The sequence below is a fragment of the Thalassophryne amazonica genome, chromosome 9 (genome assembly GCF_902500255.1).
Source record: "Thalassophryne amazonica chromosome 9, fThaAma1.1, whole genome shotgun sequence".
Lineage (NCBI taxonomy): Eukaryota > Metazoa > Chordata > Actinopteri > Batrachoidiformes > Batrachoididae > Thalassophryne > Thalassophryne amazonica.
The window spans coordinates 44,523,416-44,550,848 of NC_047111.1; the positions used below are offsets into that span (position 1 = coordinate 44,523,416).

A 27,433-nucleotide genomic window follows, 5' to 3' on the forward strand; every position below is an offset into this window, starting at 1 on the left:
TTTGTGCACGCGGGAGCACAGCAGCAGTAACCACATCGCGCAGCTGCTGAAAATAAAAAAAAAATAAAAATTTCATGCCACTTATGGGACTCGAACCCATGCCTTCCAAAAGCTCTGATTGCCAGTCAGAAACTTTACCGTTGAGCTACGATCACTGTCCTGTGAAAGCTGCAGGACCCTGATATGAGGAAGGACCCACACACCATATAAAAACACCGCATTTATCAAGCGGGCAATACAAATATGTGTCTGTTCCTCTGTAGCTGACCCATGGTCACAGACATACAGTCATGAAATGACATGAATGAGAAGCAGTTCGCTCCTTCATGTCCACATCTGCTGGTCCGGTGCATCCAGCCGGACACACGTGTCAAGTGGACGCTGCGCCACAGCACAGACACTGCGCTATGTGGAACAGACCACACGTGGGTGGTGTGACAGTTGCTGCCGCCCGCTGTGTATTATGATCTGACAGTCCCTTTTAACCTTGGGGCAGCCTGTCCATGGCGATTGGGCTGCAGCGTGTGCGTGCTTGCTCACTGCAGCCCGTCCCCACAGCGATATATGTTTTTATTTATGTCCATGTGATGACAGCAAGCAGACACGTGTGGCACAGTGGGCAGTTGTTAGTCCATGTCTGTCCAAACACAGTATGTGTTGTCCATCTGGGATATCCAGAGTGACAGATCTCCACAGCTGCTTCTGTCAGTGGCCACACCTCCTGTCAGTTTCATGCACACACCAAAGCCACACTCGTGGGGCACTTAGACAAATTTCACTGCCAGCACAACAATGATTGTCTGCTGACTGTTGTTGCGTTAATAGTATGAATGGCCACACATTTTCTAAGTGGCAAGCGAGTGGTGTTAGATGTTTGTGCGTGTCACCTGGAATTTGGCCAACACCTGCCGCGAGGGGGATTGATGGGCTCGCACAACACACACTTTGTCTTTCAGCTGCTGGTGTGTGCAAATAGATGTAGCAACAGGCGTACGAGGCAGCTACGATTTTACACATTTTGCACACGATTCCTGCTTCATGCACACTTTATGCGCAAATCGGCCAAATTCACGCTATGTGTGATTATGCAACCCATCATCTTAGCTTTTATATTTTTTAATTAATTTATATGAAGTTGTAGATTTGCTTTGAGTTTAAGGAAGATACTTTTCGAAATTTTTATTTTTGCATTATTTGTTGTTTGTTTGTTTGTATTTTACAGGGCATAAACAAATTAAACTGTGTGTAATACTCAGTGTTCCAATACTTTTGGAGGGCACTGTGTATTATTTCCATGTCACTACGACTACATGTACTTTTAATGTACAAGACTGTTTTTGTTGTTGTTTTTTTTGTTGTTGTTTGTTTGTTTTGTTTTTTAATAAATCATCACTTTCTGGAACAAATAAACACTTGTATTTTATTTGTGAGTGTAATTTAGCACTCGTCTGGCTAAAGCAGGCATGCATGTTCAGTGGTTTCATCAAATTGTGCTGTTGTGCAAAAGTAATGTTCCATCAATTTGAAATAACTCAATCACTGTCTGTGTTTTAATCACCGCATTGCTTTTAAATGGGTGAGCATGGTGCTGTGTGTGATTGAGATTGTCTCATGGGATGTATTCCCGACAGCAGTATGCTGTCCTGACAGCAGTGCTGTTTATCCAAACGGCTTTACGTCCCACTGTGATCTGTGCTTACTAATAAGTAACTGTCGGCACAAAGCAGGCAGGCCTGTGAAGCATTTGCTTGTCGATCTTGTGCTTTTATTTTGACACTTCTTGCTGTGCTGTTAACATTGTCAAAACACTTCACAGACGCACACTATCTGCTCTCACTAACACAATAACGGGAGGAGAAATCCTAATCAAAAACATGAGACGACATGACTGTGACATGGTATTCTCAGCCATTTCCATTTGTATTTGTTGGTTTTTAACTCGAACATTTGTCTGCACCTTTTTTCTTTGTTTGTTTGTTTGCAGGGTTGAGTGTGGGGAATATGTTCTATGTGTTTTCCGATGACGGCATCACAGTTCTCCAGCCCAGTGAATGTGAGATTCGCAGACACATGAAGAAAACAGAAAGGATTGTGGCAACCTATGTAAGTGTTTATAATGTATTTTTGTATGACATTTAAAAGCACAAATTAGTGTTTTAGTTCCAATCTTCATTCAGTATATTGGATATGATGATTTTTTCAGTGATGAGCAGATGTAAGGCACAGACACCACTTAGTGTGTGTTTTAGCTGATTCTCAGTCAGTAATGGGTCTTAATTGTTGCTCCATAACACAAACATGCAGTTTAGAGTAGCAGGTGTCACACAAGTCAAATGGAGAAAGTAATTTCCCAATCCATTAGAATTTCAATATTCAATACTGTCAGCTGCTCCACCCCCGTCAAAAAGAAAGAAAAAGATGATGAAATTTTAAGTCCTGTCAATTGGGATACTATCTCTAAACCTCTAAGGGCATAATGAGAGGAACACTACTGTAATAGTTACAACAACAGAGGACATTAATGTCATGCTTTAACTCTAGCCCTAACCCTAACTTTAACCCTAACCCAAACTCAACCACCTGTGTAACATATGCTAGCAGTGTTGAAAATGCCCCTTTCCATAAACACAAAAGTAGGTTTATAAATTTTTAGTCCCACAGCATTTATTTTCCTCATAAATAATCCAACAATATGTAAAACTGCAGGGAAATGTCAATAATTATTACACTAATGGCTGTAAATGCTTAACAACTCAACTCAACAAGCTGACTTGGTTCCCCTGGAGTTACAGTAAGTACGTATAACAACAGGCGCAACTCAGCCTCTAATGTCATAATTATTACACTCATGGTTCAGTTTCTCCTTCAGTTTTGTCTGCTATTGCAATAATTATTACAATAGTGTTTAGGAATAGGAATTGACATGAAATAGTAAATAAATGGTAAATGGACTGCATTTATGTAGCGCTTTCCCTCTGCATCAGATGCTCAAAGCGCTTTACACATCAATGCCTCACATTCACCCCGATGTCAGGGTGCTGTCATGCAAGGCGCCCACAACACACCGGGAGCAACTAGGGTATTAAGGACCTTGCCCAAGGGCCCTTAGTGATTTTCTGGTCAGGCTGGGATTTGAACTGAGGATCCTCTGGTCTCAAGTCCAATGATTAACTACTAGACCATCACCTCCCCATGAAAGTTTTCCCTCCTTTTCTCCTTGGTTCATTCAAAGAAAATTGTATTAGTAATTGTTTTGACTGTCAAGTAAATGTGTTGTTATGAGTTTATTTAAGAGGTTAACTTTTCATTTTGATCACCTCAGAGCAAAACAAAACCTTACTCACCCCTTGTTAACTTTGATGCCCCCAAGGGAGAGCTTGGACCCCAGGTTGGGAGCCCATTGTGTTAGAGGAATCTGTCATCAGGTGACTATCTGTGGTCTAGTGACCCTCAACCTGTTTACAGAGAAATCAAAGCACTTTGGTCCTGTAAACCTGCACCTCATCCTGTCATAGTTATGGTGGATGATGGTTAAGTCCTGATAGATGCCTCTCCTGTCCGATCATATTGGGCTGGCTACATTGAGGAGCTCACCAGTTAATTGGCAACCATGAAATGTTAAGATTGCAAAGGCCGTGAAAGAGCTGAGGACAGGGAAAGCTCCAGGGATCTGCAGCATTGAAGTTGAGCGCTTCCACATAGGTGGATACGTTCATGTCCTGGCACTGCAATTTGTTTCAATCTGTGAGATAGATATCATGGCTATGGTCTAGAATAAAGCACTTGTCCCACTCTGGTGATCACCTAAATTGTAATAATGACAGAGATATTACACTGCTCTCTGTGTTGGGAAAGGTCCATGCTGGTGGATTTGGATACTGTCTATGATAACCTGAGAATTCACAGGATCCCCAAGTTACTAGACATCATAGCCAGCCTATACACAGGTGCCGTTACTGCTGTGTGGAGTGGGGGCAAAATCTCAGAGGTTTTCCCAGTGAAGACTTGCCTTTGTTCGTGAAGAAAGATTTACTGATCTTGACTTTGCAAACAATGCTGTGATCTTTGCTAAATCAATGCATAATTTGAGCGTCTGTTGCAGATGGAAAAGTGCTATATAAATGCTAGACCATTTATACTTTGATTAAAGCACTTGAGAATCTGATTGAGGAGTCTGAGTTTGCAAATGTCCTGGATCAAGACAAAAATTTAGACTTTCATTGACTTCTTGGACCTAGTCATCAGAAGCGTGTCTGTGTATGAAAGTGTTGAAGTACTAGAGACATTTATTTAAATTGGCAATGACATTCATGTTTCTGGGTCTTCTCCCTTTGAGATCGAGAGATGCCTGGGAAGAGCTTATGGAGACACGAGGTGGCTGGACATAGATGTTTTTGGCTATGCTGAAAGCTTGTCAGAAGAATGAAGGTCCATGTCTTTGGGATTTTGATGTTTCTTTCTGTCTTACTGTATGGTTGTGAGATGTGGATGTGAACCAGTTTAACCTGGCTACACGTCACGGAGTCATCACATTCTACTGTGTTGTATCTCAGCTTTCTATGCCAATATTTCCAATGACCAAGTGGATCTGAGCAAAGCCACAAACTGCTCTCATTATCAGTCATCATCATTGGACAGAGCATGTTTTTGTTTGTTTGTTTATTTGTTCTTGTATTTGCGTTAAACTCAGTGTTTCAATATGTGTATCATATCTTTAAATTACTACCATTATTACATTTTGCATTGTTTATTGCTCTGTTTGGATTGATCGTATTTTGGGTGAGCTCTGAAGTTCTAGACTCTGTTTGAGTTTGAATATAATCATAGGCAGTGTCCCTGTATGGTTTATTTTTGTGAAAAGCAAAACTCATGTGGGATTTCTACAGATAGTTCCAAACTCTTGGATCTATGAAGACCTCTAAATATGTATTTAATTGAAATTCCAAACTATTTTCCAAATTTAAATTCACCATCAGCCTTTGCATGTAGGTCTACAGTTACAGTTGATTCTTATATGTCACAGTTAGCTATTGTGACATTATTTCCTAAAGAAGCATCTTTACAATTGTTGACATATTTTTACCCCCAGCAATCTAAAATTAGTGGGAGTGAGGTTATTGGAATCGTCCTGTCATCTAACGATCTGTCCGTCTACTTGTCTGTAGATGAATCTTATAAGCACAACTCCTCTGAAACGTTTGGTGTATTTTAATTAAACTTTACACAAAGGCAACACACCTCACAAAGATGCATATGAAAGAAAATAATTTGTGCCTGACATCTTCAAGGGGAGATAATTGGATTTGGTGTGTTACTGATGCATCACATAATAATGACATAAGTACAGCATCTACTAAATTACTATATAGATGTCAATGAAACTTCACACAGTGGTAGCACACCGTATAATGCATAAAGGAAAATAATTGTGGCTGGACTTCTTCAAGGGAAGATAATCAGAAATTTGTCTTTAATTGATGCATCATATAATATTAAATTTGTAAGTGGTTGATGGATTTCAGTGAAACTTCACAAAATGGTAACACCATAGGAAGAAAAGAAAATAATTGCAGTCCGACATCCTTAAGGGGAGATGATTGGACTTTTATGTGGTTGCTGGTGTTATTGTTTATTTTATTATTATTATTATTACTGTTTATCATATATGTCAATTATATGTACAGATGTTGTCCACTGTCCTAATTCAGGTGTTTCATCACAGAAGATTTACCATCACCAATACAAAAGCCATGTAATCAACGTGTGTGTGTGGGGCGGGCTATCATTTTGTGTGCTTGCTCACAGATCTCCAGTTTCATCATTCTTGGCTGTGATTTGCACAGCTGTTTAAATGCCACGAGACACGTAATGTCTAACTGGCAGAGATGATGATGATGATGATGATGATGATGATTGTTCAATACATCCCTGGTTAGTGTTCTCATCCAGTCTGCCTGATGGCTGCATCGCTTCAAATTGAATCTTTTAATCATCTGGACATTAAATTACATATTCTACCCTACGTCTGTTCAAATAAGGCTCACAGTCTGAAGCTTCAAAGGAAGTCCCACTCAAACAGAATCTAATGCCCCTTCACTCTGTGCTGTCAGAGTGGGGCTCCTCGCAGCTCTAAGTGTAATGGGATTACTTGCATCCATTAGTCAACAGCTCACACCAACAGACTGCATGGAGTCTATAAGCTCAGCCCCTGAGGTTTTTAATCCACTGAAGGACATCGCTCTCCCAGAGCAATGGGCTTTAGATGGTAAAAGGGCTTGTTCCTCTGAAGGATTTGGGTTTTGCAGGAACCTGTAAATGTATTACAGATCAATACAAACTCAATAGGCTATGTGTTAGCCAGATCCTGCTGTAAACAGCAGTTTCTTCACTTTGGTGAGGTGGAAACTCGTCAAACACAACCTGTGTGTGTGTTGTGCATAGAAGTGTTGTTTGAGCATTTACTTTAAACTGACACAAATTGTGGCTTTTCTAAGAGAAGCACCCATGCTGAATAGATTAGTTGTACTATTCCTAACTAGATGGACACTCAGAAGTGTTAGGAGAGTTCATACCTCTGCCAAGGCATGTCCTTCCCCTTCCTTCCTTTAAATAGTTGAATGTCTCTGTGTTGTCATCGTAATGTATTTCCTGATTTTATTCTAGATTTTAATTCTTGTGTTTTATGTGATTTGTGTCTTTTTGTAAATTGTTCTCTGCCATGTGAAGCGATAATGTAGTGCAACACCTAAGACAAATTTCCCTAATGGGACAATAAAGTTGACCTTGACCTTGATTAACTCCAAAAATTCAACCACTAAACCAATATACTACCTTCCTAGTCAGAATTATTAACACCTCTATATTTTAAGAACAGATTTTAAACCATGTTCTGAAATAAATGTAAATGAACCAATTTTGTATTTTCAGAATATTTTATAATTTTATCATAAAATAAAACAAAATACAGAAGTAAAATGTCTGTCTTGCATGCACAAGCACGTGCGCATGCATAACAGAAATATTGCAGCTAAGCAACAGTATACAGTCCAGTGTTCACAATGACAGATGGTTGAAAAGACAACCTGTATATGAAGATTTATCCTCCCTGTCAAATAGAATGCAGTTATAGTGCAGCAGATAACTGAAACAATCCTTCACTTGGTGATACAAGCATCAGATTTTGCATGAATATTCTTCATAAATCAGTGTTTGAGGAAAAAAGTGCAGGCCACTTGAAAATCCAATATGGTGGCCAGGTAGGGGTCAATGAAGAATTAAACAGGTGTCAAAGTTAAACTTGAGCTAATAGGATTAATAAATGGAATAATTCTGACTGTGTTGAATGCTTGGTTTGCAGTGGTGGGCACAGATAACCAAAAAATTAATTTCGATAACAGATAATCAGATAACTGAAAAGTTATCTTTGATAAAGATAAAACAATAAACCACCCAAAAATGTATCAGAAGTTACAGATAACCGATAACAGTTAAATTCCAATATTATCTCCGGCACATTTACAACTACTAGTAAACCAAATTTAATAGCTTCTAATAATATTAAAAATAACAACAGACCCAAACAATAAGACCACACTTTTTTCTTTCAACAGTCTGCCCCTGCTGGAAGCTCTTGTTTGCTACAGCACTCCGAGCACAGAGGCACCCCGAGACCTAAACAATGAGACCACACTTTTTTCTTTCAACATTTGGCCCCTGCTGGAAGCTAATATCTCAACACAGAGGCACCCTGAGAGCAGCCATAAACCCAGCTTTCTATCAATGACAAAGCTCCAGTCATGCAGAGGTCTTGAAAAATAAAGTCATATTGAGTTATGGTGTTGATTTATAAATAATATTAGTACCGATAGAATAACTCCATTAATGTCAATTCTGTCATTTGTACAAAGTTAAAATATAACATATATCTTTTAATGTTGAATAATGCACTAATTCTGACATTTTGTAACAGAGACAGATCGCAAAGGATTCTGGGTAAACGTGCCTCTGCTAAACACTGATTGGTTCAGTCATTCATTATGTAAACCAACACGTTAATGTGACGTCTGTCGTGTGTTGGTGTTTAAATGTGCTTTTGTAAAATATTCCATTTTTTTATTTGTAAAAACAGGCATTTTTACGGAGCCCTGGAAGTGTCATCGCAAAATTTTTTGCATGTGCAGAGAATGTGCGCAAAGATGCGCACATTCTCTCCACATTCTCTCTTTACAGCATTCATTTGATGTTGTAAAACGTGCTTTACAGTGTGCGAGATGATTTTTCATGCAAGAATTTTTTGGACCAAGTTTCAGGTTAATCGTGCGTCCTGCATTGTGTAGTGTTCATGGAGTATCAAGCTGCGGTCAACATCTGACGACCACCTCCTAATCGTATGGTCGAATGAGAATCAAACCTGTTTGATATATTATTGTGGTCGGCCGTCGTGAGGTTATCCTGCTGCTGAAAGCTACAAGCAGCTTCCAACCGTTTGCACTGTGCCTGTGCAAACACTGCAGAGCTGTCTTGTAATAATGTTATTATTATTATTATTATTATCATTATTATTATTATTATAATTATTTTGCAGTTGTTTTGTTTTTAAACTTCATTTGTAAAAAAAAAAAAAGCCATTTGCAAAGCAAAAAAGTTGATTTGACAATCATCTGACATAACCGGGGTCAAAATAAATAGAACACTGCCATCTACTGGTTCCCAGACACTGCCATGAACACTAATGGCCAGTAGATGCTAGATGACAGTAGAGGCTTTCAAAACAAATTCTAGATAATCCCTGTCTGCTCACATTTAAAATGCGTGGAATTTAACAAACGCAATTAAAAAATCAACGTCTACAAACGCAGAGAATATATTCAAGAGAGTTTTAGGCACTAGAGTTTAATGCTGTTGTCCGTGCCTGAACAGAGTGTCTGAAATACATTTGTCCTGTTGTGACGTACTGAGATTACATCATCCTACCCAAAATGCACTGCGGGGCAGAGCATGTGCACACAAAACCTTAAAAATTAGCACATTACTTTAAAACTAAAACATATATCTGATATTTTTACTTTATGAAACTTCGGACATGACAGTAATTTTAAATAACTTGTCCAAAATTAGTTTGGTTAAAATTTGAACCATAAGTTAAAAATGTATGCCTCTGGATGACTTAGGTCATATTGCGAGCATATCAGTATGGGGTTAAAGGAAATGTTTTTTTTTTCCTTTTTTCCTTTTGGGGCTGTTTTTGTTTGTTTATTGCAGTGATGTAAAATGTACATTTTCTAGCTCATCAGTAAACCTTTTTCTCTCCATGTTGTTCTCCTCCCCTCCTTTTTTTTGTGGCACTCTTCAGGAGGAGATGTGTCCTAAAGGTGAGGGGGTGTCACCTCAGCACTGTGTGTGGTCCTCAGCAGTCAACATCAGGGATAAGTACATCTACGTGACCCAGCCCCTCCAGAGTCGTCTGCTGGTTGTTGATATTCAGGCCCAGAAGGTGGTGCAGGTGGGTGCTACATGTGTCTGTCCTGTCAGTGCAATACAAAGAACAAATCATCCACCAAATTATTGTTTTCACTTCTGAAGCAATGAAAGCTTCTTTACACAGCACCCTCTGAAGAGATTGAAGCAACAAAGTCAACCCATTAGTCTTTTTTTTTTTTTTTTTTTTTGTATCCACTCAAGATTGTGGATTTTGAACTCCAAACATGAATGAGACATTATTAATTGTCAGCTTTTAACTCCTGGTATAAACACATAAGAGTATTTTCATAAAACATTGCACCTCTTTTTATACATTTTTAAGATGTGTTATGAATGAAACAGATGTTTTTTTTGTGACCCAAGTATGATTAAAATTTTATTTGTATCAAAATCTAGCACTTTTATCTCTAAGGTATATCATAAAATTAGAGATCATTTTATTTATGGTATTCATTATTTGAGTGATTCAGTGGAAATATAGCGACATTACTCCGTGAGATCTTACAGACACTGAAGGAGGACGGCACATGTGTGAATATGCAGTGTTTGATGTTCACACTGCCTTTGTTGGAAAATGAAAACTTGAAAATTCCAAGTTACAAGATGGAAAAACATGTACAGTCTAATAAAGCAATGGTAAAATGTTCATCTCTCCACTGACTCATTTTGGGAAACCAAGGAAAAATGCTGAACCTGTAACTACTGTTAGCATTCACAAGTGACAAAGCAGACCTATTGCCTTATTGTCCAACAGATACACACATGGATAAAATTGTTGGTACACCTATATTTTATGCACACATGTTAATATATGGTCAGAAATAAATGCAAACAAAGCAATGTTGTGGAGGAAATTGTCTCCTGTCCTGTTGAACATGATGAAATGAACACTTTACGTTTATTGATGGTATTTCATGAATTTATTTCAAGATCTTGAAAAGCATACACAGTCACACAGAATACGAAAGTCTGTGGTAAAGTGGAGTCCAGCCTGCCATCCCCGTCAGTACATTTAAACCCAGGGAGAATGATTCGCCCCAAAGGGTGTGGTTACAGACACTGAGCTCTGAGACACATAATGTTACCAGTTTTACAGGATGGTTAAAGACATGATTTCAGACAAAACTCTTGAAAACAGAATAACATAAACATCGGTTTACAGTTGTGCCTTCAGAGATAACTGTATCTTCAGAAATGATCAGAAACATCTGTGGCTGGAACAATTCGTCTACCGGCAGAAACCTTTTTTTCACTATCTTATCAATCAATCAATCAATTTTTTTATATAGCGCCAAATCACAACAAACAGCCGCCCCAAGGCGTATCAGTAAGAAGACATGCAAGGATGTTCCACGGTTGCAAACAAGCACTTTGAGTTTAAGCCTGAAGACAGCAATATAAAATGTCTGTAACGCGTAAGTATTTATATTTAAGTATTTATAAGAATTCTACAGCAGCATTTTTTTAATCAATATATTATTTGGCAATTATTCATAAAGTGAAATCCAAAGTCCTGACATAAAATGTAAGTTGGACACAATTATTGGCACCCTTTGATGAATTTACAGTAAATCATCACTTTTAGAGCTAGTCAGGGGATGGACACATGAACATTTCCAAAGTTGGAGCCCATTACAACACATTAACTCTGAGGGGGTCCATGAACTTTCCTGCAAGTCCAAATCAATGGAGTTTTTTATATTTTGGGATGCCTGAGGATTAAAATGCAAGAAATACAATCTCTTAAAAAGGCAAATTTAAAAAACAAGTATTCAAACAAGTGGCCTCTTGGAGAGAGCAAACCAGAGGACTGTCACCACAGTCTTTATGATGCCTTTATATTTGTCAGTCAATAGAAGTATATTGCAATTTAGACCTATTGTCTATTGTCTTATCTACTTGTACCATGCCCATGGTGCAAAGTAGGAAAATGCACTTTTTAACCATTCACATAATACACTGTGTGTCTTACTTAGTTGATCACAATGCAGCATGTAAACAATAGCTCCCGGGTGCTACGGAACATGTGGATGCTATAAGACTGGACTGGTTGGAGACTTGTTGAGCTAGTGAGAAAATGAAGCTGACACACAAATTTGAACATGAACTTGCAAATGTCAATTTTTCTGGTGGGGTTGCATCAACATGATTAATGTTGTTCTGGAACAATATTAGTCATTAGTCAATATTAGTGTTTCTTAGCACACAAATCCAGAGCAGCACCTTGCAAGTTGAGTCCAGATGTAATCCCATCTTAATGCAGAGACAAACTCGGAGTGCACTAAAATAAAATCCATTCACTGTTTGGTATTTAAATTAAGTGAGTAGAGGTTTATCCAGTAATATGCTTGTTTTTGTCTGTGTTAGCTGGATTACTCAGGACAAACCCATGGATTTTCAGTGTTGATCTCTCTGCACATACATTGTGAGATAGGAAGTTATTGAGAATGAAAATGAAAATACATTTTTTTTAAAAAGTGCACACATTGTTTCACACGAATATTTTCTTCTTCCACAGTTATGATGACTCATTGATTGCATGCAAGTTGCAATTGTCATGTTTAGATATTGAAGGATGAAATCTGCAATTACCGTGCATCAGTCACATTCACATTGCCAATATGTAGCTGTCCAACCACATCACGAGTCTGTCAACTTCAAGTGACTATGCTATTGAAGAGCCACAGATGTAAGAAGCCCACACCCATACTATAATACATCAAGTGCACCTCAAGAGCCTGAAACAATATGGTGCCCAGGTGGGTGCTGGCTGGCTCGCCATTCATCTTGCCGATAACAGCTGTTTAGAGACTGAATCCCTCAGGGGTTCTTCCCAGGGTCAGCATCATTTATAATGAGGTACAGGAGGAAAAGAAGTAGGCCTAACTTGAGGTGAAGGCGGCAGCAAGAGGAGAACAGGGAGAAGTGGATGGAAGAGAGGTGGAGAAGGTGGAAGCAATGCAAAAATGGTGACTTTTTTTTTTTTACCAGGTTACAAAAATGAGTGAGTTAATTACACACTCTTGAAACTATGATGAAGAAAGCAGCAGATTTGTTTACCCCTTCACTTCTGTATCGATGTTGTCAAATAAGTGGTTTTCCAAAAAAAAAAAAGGTTTTGAAAATATGAAGATTTCCGTATGTTGGAGGATGATTTATGCACTCGTTTGCATAAAGTGCATAATCATAATCATCACAAGATGTATGTGTGAACCTGCAGTGATGGAGGCTGCGTCTCACTTTACACCTGTCCTTGTCCCCAGATGAAACACTTGGAACAGAGACAAAAACATATGGTGCATTCAGGTGCTCCTCATGCTTGTAAGGTCAAAGTGGTGTTCATATACAATAAATAAATAAATAAACATCATGTGAGATAAAATAAAACTCACAACGGAGAGAAAACAAAAATCACAAAACACAGTCAGGGACACAAGTATTCAGTTTATTTGCAAGCATTTCAACTTTTTGTAGGTGAAAAATAACAGATCTTTGTCACAGATTAATATTACAGGAACTGCCACCATAAAGAACAATGAATTAAATGTATATCTATACATAGCGTACTGTGTTGCAATGAATAAATGTATTAAAAGTGCTCAGTTCATTTCTTGGTACATTATATAAGGTTCCAAAGTATGATGTCACTTATAACGATGCTTCAGTTGGTTCTACGCTATCTTTTCAAAATGTTCATTTTCTGCTTTGAAGACCTCAGCACTCAGTCTGGCACTTTATGTTAGATCTAGTTATCAAAGTGATATTGTTCAAAATATGTCATTTTCTCAGCACCTGTCTTATCTTCTGGAGGCATGTGGCTGTGACTGACCTTGTTGCATCTTCATCATGGTTCCTTTTTGGCTTGTGGGATTTCCAGATCCTTGTAGCTGCCCTGTATGTCTGCTATCCTGCCTTGTGGCAACACCACCGCCTCAGTCCAGATCACCTTACCTCGCTTTGGCACCATTCAGCCATATCTATTCAGTGTCAATGACAATCCCAATATCCTTACTATAGATCTTGGTGAGGAGGATCAGTGAGTCAGTGTCTCCTTCACTCTTGGCATACAGTTTGATGTCATCCATCTACAGGAGGTATTTGATGGTTACTCTGATTCTGAGTTGATATCTGTGTCCACTCCAATCTGTGATGAGTTGGTTGAGGAGCTTGAGACCTATGCAGAACAGCAGCAAAGACAGTATATCACCTTGGTATATTCTGCATTTGATACTAACTTGTGCAGTTGTCTTGGAGTTGGTCTCAAGTGATGTCTTCTACAGTAGCTTTGAGTTCCACTGAGGTCCTGATGAAGGCTATCAGTCTTGTGGTCAATTCAGGTTGTGCTCAAGTTGAGCCGATTGGTCTTAGAGTGCTGCTGTTCTGCTCTGTCAGCCAATAGCTGGTGCTTTGACACCCTAGTATGTGTGTGTGTGTGTGTGTGTGTGTGTGTGTGTGTGTGTGTGTGTGTGTGTGTGTGTGTGTGTGTGTGTGTGTGTGTGTGTGTGTGTGTGTGTGTGTGTGTGTGTGTAAATATATTGTGCAAAAATTTATGATGTGGTCCCAGCACATTTCCCAACTTCATTAGTTCATGAACATGATCTAAATATCTGACCACCTGGAGAGTGGTGCACAGTGGATTGTGAGATATTGAAAGTTGCACAAAGTGCAACTATATGTATCTGCCAAATGTGGGCAAAAGAAGTTTAGGGCAGGCTCCGTTGGTCTGCAGCAGTCCACATATGTGCTCTCTGGGTAGTGGTGCTTCCCAGTGCATATTGGGAAGGTGTTGTGATACGGACCCACAACAGGGGGCGTTAATGAACGGACAATGGATAAGCCAAAAAGTAACAATTTAATGTTGTGAATCGCACAACGAAAGACAGACAATGACAGAGAATGTGGATCGTCAATCATATACAAGGTGACGTGTGGATAGGCTCAAAGATGGAAGACGTCTGGCAAGAGAACAGCCGGATCCCACACAGCTTCCACCGCCAACGGATCTGAGGAACACCGGAGCCGCCAAGCCCTGCGCCCCAGGTGGCCACTGTCTTCAGCAGTCAGACCCGGTACTGCTGGCAGAAACAAAAACAGTTAATGGTGGGTGTGTGTATATACACCCAGCAATCTTACCTAGCTTAATTCCTCCAGGAGGGAAAACCTCCACCTCCAGACACAGAATCACCCGTGCAGCTCCTGTCAGTCACTTCCCTGGAAGGAGTGAGAGGCGAAGACGTCGCGCTCACACTATCCGCCAATCCAGCTTCAGACTGTCACCACAGGAAAACGGCTGCACACAGAACAATATTCAGTCTCAGAAAAATCACAGCATAGAAGGTTACCTGAATGGTAGCTGATTTCTCGGCGGGGAGGTGGAGTTGCAGTCCGGCTTTTATGGAGGATGTGGTTGATGAGTGACAGCTGGTGTTGATGATGTGTGACAGCTGTCACTCCCAGTAGGTCCGACGCCCTCTCGTGCTTGGAGCCCGCACTCCAAGCAGGGCGCCATCAGGTGGTGGTGGGCCAGCAGTACCTCCTCTTCAGTGGCCCACACAACAGGACCCCCCCCTCAACGGGCGCCTCCTGGCGCCCGACCAGGCTTGTCCGGGTGCCGGGCGTAGAAGTCGGCCAGGAGGGCCGGGTCCAGGATGAAGCTCCTCTTCACCCAGGAGCGTTCTTCGGGTCCATACCCCTCCCAGTCCACCAGATACTGGAACCCCCGACCCTTACGACGGACGTCCAGGAGCCGACGCACGGTCCATGCCGGCTCCCCGTCGATGATCCGGGCAGGAGGCAATGCAGGTCCAGGGGTGCAGAGTGGTGAGGTGTGATGAGGTTTGAGACGTGACACATGAAAAACCGGGTGGATCCGCAGTGAAGCTAAAGCTGCCAGCTTCACTGCGGCCAGACTGAGGACCTTGAGGATGGGAAATGGTCCAATAAACCGGTCCTTGAGTTTTTGTGACTCCACTTGAAGCGGGATGTCCTTGGTCGACAACCACACCTCCTGCCCGGGCTGGTATGCAGGGGCCGGGGAACGCCGACGGTCTGCATGGGCCTTGGCCCTCGTCCGGGCCTTCAACAGGGCAGAACGGGCGGTCCGCCACACCCAGCGGCACCTCCTGAAGTGGGCCTGGACCGAGGGCACACTGACCTCTCCCTCCATGAGCGGGAACAATGGGGGCTGGTACCCCAAACACACCTCAAACATGGACAGGCCGGTGGCAGACGACACTTGGCTGTTGTGGGCGTACTCGATAGATAGATAGATAGATAGATAGATACATAGATACATACATACAAACAAACAAACAATGTCCCCATGGGGAAATGTGTCTTGGACGTCTCAAAAATCATGACCCATACAAAGATACAGAATAAGACATAAACAGTTCATAACAATAAAGAATACAACAAAATAAAAAAAAAACATACAAATACTAAAACCTCCTAATGTGCCTGATTGTTAGCGGTGTTTATTATGATATTTGTTAAGGGCTATGATTGATATAGGAACAAAAGAGTTCCTATATCTATTCAGTCTGCAATGGGGGACTCTGAAACGCCGGCCCGATGGTAGCAACTCGTATTGCGTGTGCAGAACCTGGGAGGAGTCAGAAAGAATTCTGTCCACTTGCTTCATCACGCACTGATCAAAAATTGACTGAGGATCCAGGCCAGATGGTTGCTCCAGGCCATCGGTTGCGCAGAGGTCATGCAGCGGAGGGCCTGCTCCAGCTCCTGGTTAGCCCGCTGCCTGTCCGTTTGTCTGAGAGTGATACCCGGACGAGAGACTCACGGTGGCCCCCAGTTCCCTGCAAAAACTCCTCCAGACTTGGGAAGAGAACTGAGGACCACGAGCCGAGATGATCAATCAATCAATCAATCAATCAATTTTTTTTATATAGCGCCAAATCACAACAAACAGTTGCCCCAAGGCGCTTTATATTGTAAGGCAAGGCCATACAATAATTATGTCCGATGGTATCCCATGCAGACGCACGACGTGGTGGACCAGGAGGTCTGCCGTCTCCTGGGCCGTCGGGAGCTTCGGGAGGGCCACGAAGTGGGCCGCCTTGGAGAACCGGTCCACTATCGTGAGGATGGTGGTGTTGCCCTGGGACGGCGGGAGGCCCGTGATGAAGTCCAGGCCGATGTGGGACCAGGGGCGGTGAGGCACCGGTAGAGGCTGGAGGAGGCCCGAAGTCCTTTTGTGGTCAGCCTTGCCCCTGGCACAGGTGGTACAGGCCTGGACGTAATCCCGGACGTCGGCTTCCATAGACGCCCACCAGAAGCAATGCAGGACCACTGCCACGGTTCTGCGCACCCCTGGATGACGGGAGAGCTTGGAACCATGACAGAAGTCTAAAACCGCAGCTCTGGCCTCTGGTGGGACGTACAGTTTGTTCCTCGGGCCGGTCCCCGGGTCCGGGTTCCGTGCCAGGGCCTCCCGGACGGTCTTCTCCACGTCCCAGGTGAGGTTGGCCACGACAGTGGACTCGGGGATGATGGTCTCTGTTGGGTCCGACAACTCGGCCTTGACTTCCTCTTCGTGCACCCGGGACAGGGCATCCGATCGTTGGTTCTTGGTCCCGGGGCGATATGTGATCTGGAAGTCAAAGCGCCCGAAGAACAGTGACCAACGGGCTTGCCTGGGGTTCAGCCGCTTGGCGGTCCGGATGTACTCCAGGTTCCGATGGTCCGTGAAAACCGTGAAGGGCACCGTCGCTCCCTCCAACAGGTGTCTCCACTCCTCAAAAGCCTCCTTCACCGCCAGGAGTTCCCGGTTGCCGACGTCATAATTCCTTTCAGCCAGGGTCAACCTGCGGGTAAAATAGGCACAAGGGTGGAGAACCTTATCGGACTCCCTGCTCTGGGACAGCACGACTCCTATCCCTGAGTCAGAGGCATCCACTTCAACTATGAACTGGCGATTAGGATCAGGCTGCACCAGAACTGGCGGCGTCGAGAACCGGCGTTTCAACTCCCTAAATGCGGCTTCGCACCGATCCGACCAGCTGAAGGGGACTTTAGTGGAGGTCAGGGCAGTCAGGGGGCTAACCACCTGACTGTAGCCCTTAATGAACCTCCGATAGAAATTTGCAAAGCCGAGGAACTGTTGTAGTTTCCTACGGCTTGTTGGTTGGGGCCAATCTCTCACCGCCGCAACATTAGCCGGGTCAGGGGCGACGGAGTTGGAGGAGATGATGAACCCCAGGAAGGACAAAGAAGTACGGTGGAACTCGCACTTCTCGCCCTTCACAAACAGCCAGTTCTCCAACAACCGCTGCAGGACCTGACGTACATGCTGGACATGAGTCTCAGGGTCCGGAGAAAAGATGAGTATATCGTCTAGATATACGAAGACAAACCGATGCAGGAAGTCCCGCAAGACGTCATTAACCAATGCTTGGAACGTCGCGGGGGCGTTTGTGAGGCCGAAAGGCATGACCAGGTACTCAAAGTGACCTAAGGGGGTGTTAAATGCCGTTTTCCATTCGTCTCCCTTCCGGATCCGAACCAGGTGGTACGCATTTCTAAGATCCAGTTTTGTGAAAATTTGTGCTCCATGCAGGGGCGTGAACACTGACTCTAACAGGGGCAGAGGGTATCGGTTGCGAACCGTAATCTCGTTCAGCCCCCTGTAATCAATGCATTGACGGAGTCCGCCGTCTTTCTTCCCCACAAAAAAGAAACCAGCACCCATCGGGGAGGTGGAGTTCCGGATCAGCCCGGCAGCCAACGAGTCCCGGATGTAGGTCTCCATTGATTCGTGTTCTGGACATGAGAGGTTGTACAGCCTGCTGGACGGGTACTCAGCGCCCGGGATCAAATCGATGGCGCAATCGTACGGTCAGTGCGGGGGAAGAGTGAGTGCCAGATCTTTGCTGAAGACGTCAGCAAGATCGTGGTACTCCTCCGGCACGGCCGTCAGATTGGGGGGGACTTTGACCTCCTCATTAGTTGTCACACCGGGTGGAACCGAGGATCCTAAACATTCCCGGTGGCAGGTTTCGCTCCACTGCGTCACAACCCCAGATGGCCAATCAATCCAGGGATTGTGCTTCACCATCCATGGAAACCCTAAAATCACTCGGGAGGTAGAAGGTGTTACATAAAACACAATCTCCTCCCTGTGATTCCCAGACACAACCAATGTCATGGGCTGTGTCTGGTGTGTGATTAATGGAAGAAGGGTGCCATCTAGTGCCTGTACCTTCAAAGGTGAAGGCAGAGCCACCAGAGGGAGCCCTACTTCCTTTGCCCATCTGCTGTCCAGCAGATTCCCTTCCGACCCCGTGTCTACTAGTGCTAGGGCGTGAAGGGTTAAATCCTCACTTAGGATCGTGACTGGGATTCGTGCGGATTTACGGGGCTTCCCCGCATGCGTGTTATGGCCCACCCTTAGCCCAGTATCTAAGGACGGGCGTTGTAGTGTTGACCGTTTGGGGCAGTTCCTCTGTATATGATTACTAGAGCCACAGAAAAAAACACTCCCCGTGGGCCAGCCTCCTTTGTCTGTCGTTTGATTTCATTTTGGCCCTGCTTGTGTCCATAGCTTCGTCAGCAGGGGGAGCTGTTGCCACACGGAGCCCTCTGGCTGTGGAGCGTGGGGACGACGGCACCCTTTCAGACCTGGAAGGAAGACGGATGGCTCGTGCCCGGCCACGCCCCCCGCCCTCCTCCCGATGGTGTTCCTCTAAGCGGTTGTCTAAGCGTATAACCAGGTCGACAAGCCCATCAAAATCCCGCGGTTCCTCCTTAGCCAGCAGATGCTCCTTCAGGACCGGAGACAGTCCGTTTATGAAGGCGGCGCGGAGTGCAACGTTATTCCAGCCGGACCTCGCAGCCGCGATGCGGAAGTCGACTGCATACTTGGCTGCACTCCGGCGCCCCTGTCTCATTGACAGTAGCACGCTCGAAGCGGTCTCGCCTCTGTTGGGATGATCAAAAAACCTGTTTGAACTCCCTTACAAACCCAGCATATGATGTTAGGAGCCGGGAGTTCTGCTCCCAGAGCGCCGTAGCCCAGGCGCGTGCCTGTCCTCGAAGCAAATTGATGACATAAGCCACCCGGCTAGCGTCTGATGCGTACATGACGGGACGCTGTGCAAAGATGAGCGAACACTGCATTAGAAAGTCCGCGCACGTCTCGACACAACCTCCGTACGGCTCCGGAGGGCTTATGTATGCTTCAGGGGACGGTGGGGGGGGGTCGTTGAACGACCAGTGGAACGTCTGTGTCGGGCATGGGACCAGCAGGAGGAGGTGCTGCAGCAGCACTTTGATCTCGCGCCTCCACCCTGGCGGTGAGAGCCTCCATCCTCCGATTGAGAATAACGTTCTGCTCGGTTACCAAATCCAACCGAGCAGTGAGAGCGGTTAGAATTTGCTGCAGCTCACCTAACACGCCTCCTGCTGGCGCCTGTGCACCTTGCTCTTCCATTGGCTGTCCAAGCTCTGGTTGACGCCCCTCGGGATCCATGACGCTGGCCGAGAAATCCTGTTGGGAAGGTATTGTGACACGCACCCACAACAGGGGGAGTTAATGAACGGACAATGGATAAGCCAAAAAGTAACAATTTAATGTTGTGAATCGCACAACGAAAGACAGACAATGACAGAGAATGTGGATCGTCAATCATATACAAGGTGACGTGTGGGTAGGCTCGAAGATGGAAGACGTCTGGCAAGAGAAGAGCCGGATCCCACACAGCTTCCACCACCAACGGATCTGAAGAACACCGGAGCCGCCAAGCCCTGCGCCCCAGGTGGCCACTGTCTTCAGCAGTCAGACCCGGTACTGCTGGCAGAAACAAAAACAGTTAATGGTGGGTGTGTGTATATACACCCAGCAATCTTACAGAGCTTAATTCCTCCAGGAGGGAAAACCTCCACCTCCAGACACAGAATCACCCGTGCAGCTCCTGTCAGTCACTTCCCTGGAAGGAGTGAGAGGCGAAGACGTCGCGCTCACACTATCCACCAATCCAGCTTCAGACTGTCACCACAGGAAAACGGCTGCACACAGAACAATATTCAGTCTCAGAAAAATCACAGCAGAGAAGGTTACCTGAATGGTAGCTGATTTCTCGGCGGGGAGGTGGAGTTGCAGTCCGGCTTTTATGGAGGATGTGGTTGATGAGTGACAGCTGGTGTTGATGATGTGTGACAGCTGTCACTCCCAGTAGGTCCGACGCCCTCTCGTGCTTGGAGCCCGCACTCCAAGCAGGGCGCCATCTGGTGGTGGTGGGCCAGCAGTACCTGCTCTTCAGCGGCCCACACAACAGTGCAGTCGATGGTGAAAGTTTACGTAGGTCTTGACCTCTGGTGTAGCATCTCCCCTGTGCTGATTCTCTTAAAACACTCTTAAACTATTATCTGCCTCACATTTGCTTTGTAGGAGATTAATGCACATTCTCTTTTTTCCAAGTTTCACTGTTAAGAGTTTTTTTCCTTTTTTTTTTATATTACACATTTAATGTGGGAGTAATTTACATTTCTGTGACAAATGCACAAACAATGGAATACTGTGGCATCCTTTTTAACTCACAGTCTGAATAGTGCAGTGCATTTATTATGATTTCCATAACGCAGGGAGGCAGGGTGTTGATGGAATGCATCTGAACACCGGATCTCCACATTTAACAAGTGTGAAATTGAAGAAGCAATGGCTTCAGTGAAAATGTACTGTCAGCCTTTACCCTTGGAAGTATAAGCAGTTGTTGAAGATAGCAAAGTACATAAATTAATACTTTCTCTTATTATTTTGTGTTAGGGTGACAGACGTTGCCAAACGTGTAAGTATGCATTCTGTAGTGCATGCATAGTGTTAATGCTTAAATACTGTACACAATCAATAGAACTAACAATAGCAAATATTTCAAAATCAGTAGTTACCCTTCTGACAGAATACAAATAGATTAGATTTTTTTTTTTTCATAAAAAAACTGCAGAAAACAACAAATGGCACAGTCAGCATAAATATTCCTTTATTGTTTAGGTGATGCTCCTTCAGCTTGCCCCACCATTGATCACTACGTTCTGGTTCCAGGAAACAGTCATTTTTTAATTGTGATGGCTGACCAAAACAAATGGAATAATGAAAAAAATAAATCCATCTTGCACCATGTGTGTCATGTGTACTTACTAGGTTAATCCCAGTGCAATGTGAAAACACTTTATCATGGGTACTATGGAAACTGGGGGCACAATAAATTAATATTTTATTTGTCTCCGCTCCTACTTGGTGGTATATTTGAATTGAATTCATAGAAATAGTTTGTTTCACAGTGTGTTTATACCAGGTGTTTGGCTGTTAGTCTGTTTTTTGTTATTGATTTTATTTATTTTGTTTTTATTTGTGGCACTATGATGTGCAATTGTTCATGTAAAGTGCTTTATAATGTATGACTTGAAACTAAGATTTAAAGAAACATTATTATTATTATTATTATTATTATTATTGTTATTTTTATGGGCAGCACAGTGGCTTAGTGGTTAGCACCGTTGCCTCACAGCAAGAAGGTCATGGGTGCGATTCCCGCCTGTGGCCTTTCTGTGTGGAGTTTGCATGTTCTCCCTGTGTTTGCGTGGGTTCCCTCCAGGTGCTGGGGCTACCTTCCACATCCAAAGACATGCAGGTTAGGTGGACTGGAAACTTTGAATTGTTCGTAGTTGTGCGTGTGCGTGTGAATGTTTGTTTTTGTATGCGGCCCTGTGACAGACTGGCGTCCTGTCCAGGGTGTAGCCCGCCTTGTGCTCTATGACTCCTGGGATAAACTCCAGCCCCCGTGAGCCCTTAATTGGACTAAGCGATTGAAGGTGACTGAGTGGGAGTGTTATTTTTATTATAAAGCCAGCTCTGTTTAAGGTTGAAACCATGACATTTTGAATGATGAGTTTTCTGCTGGGGCTTGTGATATTGCTACTGATTTTGTATTTTTGGGCGGGGGGCACAGGTTAATCAATCACCTTTTTCTATCAAGCAGCCAATATTTGAACCTGTGCCATTAAAAGTTGTCATTACAAATATGGATATTTGATTCTGGCAGTTCAGGAAATAATTTTTTCACATATTTGTCATGATATAAACATTTTATTGCACATATTATTATTTTAGTTACATAAACACATTGTGAACACTGCATTTTTAGAACTAATTTTAAATAGATTTAGTCATGTGACCACCTCTGTGGATCATGAATGGCTTCCGTTTCCCAGATGTCTTTGCTCAGTCACAATAAGGCCTGACCAAGGGCAATGATCTGTCACTCCAACCATCTTGTCAAACTTCACTTTGTTATAGTTTAGATATCTGAGGCTTGTGTTTCTTCAAAACTGTGCAGAGATGTTTGTGAAACTGTGGATGTGCTGTCATTTTGGAAAAGTACAGTAGTACGGTCAGTATCACATGATATTATGAATAAGTTTGGCCAGAGGTCTTGTGTAACCTCACACAAAGAACTCTGAGAACAAGAATACCATAAATGAGGGTAAAATTAGAGTCCAGAACCTCTTAGACCTGTGCTGCACAGAGACAACCTTCAGAACAACTCTGTTTCTCAGAGGAGAGAATTTGTCATATTATACACTCAACCACTTTATCAGGTATACCTGTTCAGTTGCTTGTTAACACAAATAGCTAATCAGGCAACCATTTGGCTGCAACTCAATGCATTTAGGCATCTAGATGTGTTGAAGACCACTTGCTGAAGTTCAAACCGGGCATCAGAACGGGGAAGAAAGGGGATTTAAGTGATTTTGAATATGGCATGGTTGGTGGTGCCAGTTAACACATCGACAGTAAAATGGATATTTGCGACCGTAATCCAGCATTAACATCCGCAAATCATCAGACCGGGGGGGGGGAGGGATTCCCATTCTAATCCAATTCCATCATTTGCACGGTTTATTTTTCTGTAAGTAATTTGGTCAGCGAAGCTTACCGTAGCAACAGCATCTTCATGCCAAACTGGAAATTCTGTGAGCAGACCCACAGACTTCTCCATCTCAACTGCATTAAGTAATTCTGTATCAGAATCTACATCAATACTTTTGTATGATAGATTAAATTCACCCATTTTGGCATTGTCGTCACACCACCAGTTCCTCTCACTTTCAGCTGACAGCGCCATTACTGACATCTGCGTAGCAACGTGGTCAGGGCGCGGAGTAATACATCAAATGTGAAACTGTCAAATATTTTGCTATCATCAATGCTATATTTTATGGTCAGAAATATCACACAATTAACCAATCAGATTTGCAGCACAAATGTAATTGGATTAGAATTACAGAGAATAATCCAAAAAAGGGAAGATATCCAGTGAGCAGCAGTTGTGTGGACAAAAATGCCTTATTGATGTCAGAGGTCAGAGGAGAATGGGCAGACTGGTTGAATGGGTGACTGCGTGATGCCATCATGTCAATATGGACCAACATCTCTGGAGAATGTTTCCAACACCTTGTTGAATCTATGCCATGATGCATTAAGGCAGATGTGAAGGCAAAAGGGGTCCCAGCCCAGTAATTGTAAGATGTTTCAATTCAGTTCAATTTATTAAACTTATAGGGCACCAAATCACGATAGCGTCATCTCAAAGCACTTCACATGAAACAACTCAACAACAAAAACCAAAACAAATTCAATCAAAACATCAAAGAGCATAATCAAAAGGTTCAAAGCATGATAAAAAGTTAAAAGGTTTAAAAAAAAATAGAGACTAAAAGAATAAAAGCATGGTAAACATATATTATCCAGTAAAGTGGCCAGTGAGCGTATATGCACTACAGTGGTGTGATACATAAATATTAAACCCAAAAATAGAAAAATAGACAAACTAAACGTAGTGTTTTCATCTATATTTTCAGTAGCTACTAAATAAACATGACATTTAGATACAGGTGATGTGCAGTTTGCTAATATTACATTACATTATTTATATCCATTCACATTAGCAACATCTGATTTTGTGACTACAATAAAAATGGTATTGTGCACATTACTAAGATGCTATGCTCTTAAATAAAACCTTTAATTCTTTAGGCAGAACCATGACTCGTGGCAAACAGTTGAAAGCAGAAAGGTATTTCACTGTGTCACATACTGATACTGTGACTGATACTAATTATTTCTACAAGCTTTTGCAATGAGATTTTGAAGCTAGAGTGTAGGCGTATCATTACATTCTGTTTCTAACACATTAGCACTAGTGGTGCTGCACACATCTGTGTGCAGATAAAGACAGCTTGATGTTTATTCAAACTTAAAAAAAAAGTCTGTATCTCTTCATCTATCCAGTCAGTGGCTTCATGTATTATTTTTTTTTAACTACAGTGTTATATCCATAATGAAACAAACAATATGTCACCATAATCCTGGTGCTTCTGTATGGAAACTCACAGGTGTCCCAGTCCTTTTTTTTTGTCTTTAATCCTGCTTTGTCATGCATTTGCTCTCTGCAAAACAATTCTTCTCAACAATGGCAAGTAATAATATTTAGGCACCGTCTCCCGTAACTGATTTTTGGCCTTGATTTTTGTCTTGATTTCAAAATTGTATAAATCCAGACTATTTTTGTAGCAAAACTATCCTTACAATTGTAGTTCTTACTATTACTGACTATTGTATATCCATTTACATACAGTTGCAACAAGTTAATGCAGATTACACCTCATTACGTAAGATTCCCCCCTTTGAGTCTGGTCTGCTTGAGGTTTCTTCCTCAGAGGGAGTTTTTCCTTACCACTGTTGCTCTGGGGGTTAGTAAGGCTAGGGCCCTGTCCCACTGGCGTTTAGGAGGATTTGCGTATGGATTGTACACAAAATTGGCTCATATTCGCTTAACATCCGCAATATGTGTGAAACATGCTTGTATGAGTCGGCCGACACCCGCACACATCCGCAATTATCCGCAGAGGCATGTTTTTCCGTTAGGAAAAACATGCTAGGATTTTTGAGCTGCACAAAATTTTGGCTGCGGATGACATCCGCCTTACATACTCCATCCATACTCAATACATACACAATACATAATCTATGTGCTGTATATTCACCGTCATCTTCTGATATCCGCAACTGACAGGGATTTGCGGCTTGGCAGCGGACTGGCACAGTGTGTAAAACGGATATTTTGCGTGCCCATCATGCCCACATCATGGACTAAAATAAGTTGTAGCGACTGCATACAGATTGGCCACGAATAAAGCATTTTTATTACATCTGCTTTGCATCTGATTTGCGGCGGATGCAAATCAGATGCGCTGTGTTCACAGCTGGACGCCGTTCTTTGTTCTACCGGCTGCCACGCACTCTGCACTGGACGCTGAGTATATAAAATAATTATTTTGTGGCGGATTAATCATTTTATTCTGCAAATTGCCTGTTGAAAACAGCTCTAATCTCCTCCTGAATCAAAGCTGCAGCTGGAGCCGTTCGAACGGCTCCAGCTGCAGAAAGCATTTTGAGCCATCTAAAAAGGTAATTATTTGACTTGTTTACATTGTCAAGGCTTGATAAAACAGTTGTGTTTTTTCCTTCTTGTCTGCAGCTGTTACACTATTTATTCCTATGTTTATAACAGATTTAACTTTGTGCGCGATGCATCATAATACACCCGTAATACTGCCGTGATAATCGCAATGCGTCTGATCCGTTTCCTCAACACATGCGTTATATAACCATGATTGTTCATCATATATTCGCTATATATTATTAATATATCCGTAATTCATACTGGGACATTTGTCATTTTTGGCCATTTTTGTTGCAGATGACAATGAACGCCCGTACTTTGTATACTCAATTCATGCACAATTAATCCTCTCCCCAGTGGGACAGGGCGCTTAGATCTTACTTGTGTGAAATGCCTTGAGGCAACTCTGTTGTGATTTGGTGCTATATAAATGAAAATAAATTGAAATTGAAATAAAAAAAATCACATTATACGATCTCTGGGCTGGAGAGTGGGCTTGGTGGCCTAGGCTGCTTTTGCTGCCCTTCCTCTAGCAGCCACTGCTCCTCAATGTTGGTGGGCCCTACCTTGCCTTGGCCGTTCCCCTTCCCTGCCTCTGGAGGGCATAGCTGTGGTGTATCTTGGCGGTGACAATGTGAGTCTTGATGGGGTTGATAGTGAATTTGTTACATCCAAATTGTGTTGTGTGCAATAAGAAGGAAGATTGTCTACTTTTTCAGCCAATTACCCCAGTCGATGTTGTCTGACGTGTGCATTTTTGGTAGTAACATAATAGATTTTTTCCTGGTAAACACCACCCTGTATATGTATGTATATATATATATATATATATATATATATATATATATATATATATATTTATTTTATTTTTTTTACATAACTCAAAGCAGTGTTGCTAATATTGTCTTACTAGCATACTGATATAACAGTACTCATGGCAATACAATGTGATGTAGTTGTAGCATGCTCATTCATAAATATCAAGCTGAGCTTTTTGTGGTATCATCACATGATGATGATTATTTACTCTTGTAATAAGACTGTAAGCATTCATGCTGTGCCACATTAGGTGGCAGAATGGGTACAACATGCCTAAGCAGCACCAAAATCAGCGGTAATCACTTAAAGATCTATATACCATGATTAAGTGTCCTCCGATACATCAAATCGTCAAGTGTTCATATTCACATAAAACTGGATATTCGTCAGCACATTCTTATTTTGTCATTCACTCACTAATTCCTACTTAGCCCAGAGAATATTACACCTGGATACAGTTCATAAGATGTACTTATTTCCAACTACTTATTTCTTTTTGACTTAAAGAATCACTGCTCATTTGTACATATCTCAAGTTTGCATCTGCTCCCATCATGCACAAGACACCTACACAAAAGCAAATGAAGGCATAGCTGAGTGGAGTCAATATTACACAGCATGCGTACACACATGCTGAGTTGACACTTGGCTGACCG

General features: G+C 42.6%; 1 protein-coding gene across 1 annotated transcript in view; it reads left to right on the top strand.

Moving 5' to 3' along the window:
- Nucleotides 1–27,433, top strand: part of fstl4 (follistatin-like 4) — a 273,186-nt gene that overhangs the window by 225,815 nt on the left and 19,938 nt on the right. Inside the window, exons 8-9 of the mRNA XM_034177979.1 lie at nt 1,985–2,103; nt 9,353–9,502. Coding sequence (XP_034033870.1) covers nt 1,985–2,103; nt 9,353–9,502 — 269 coding nt within the window. The remainder of the gene's footprint in view (nt 1–1,984; nt 2,104–9,352; nt 9,503–27,433) is intronic.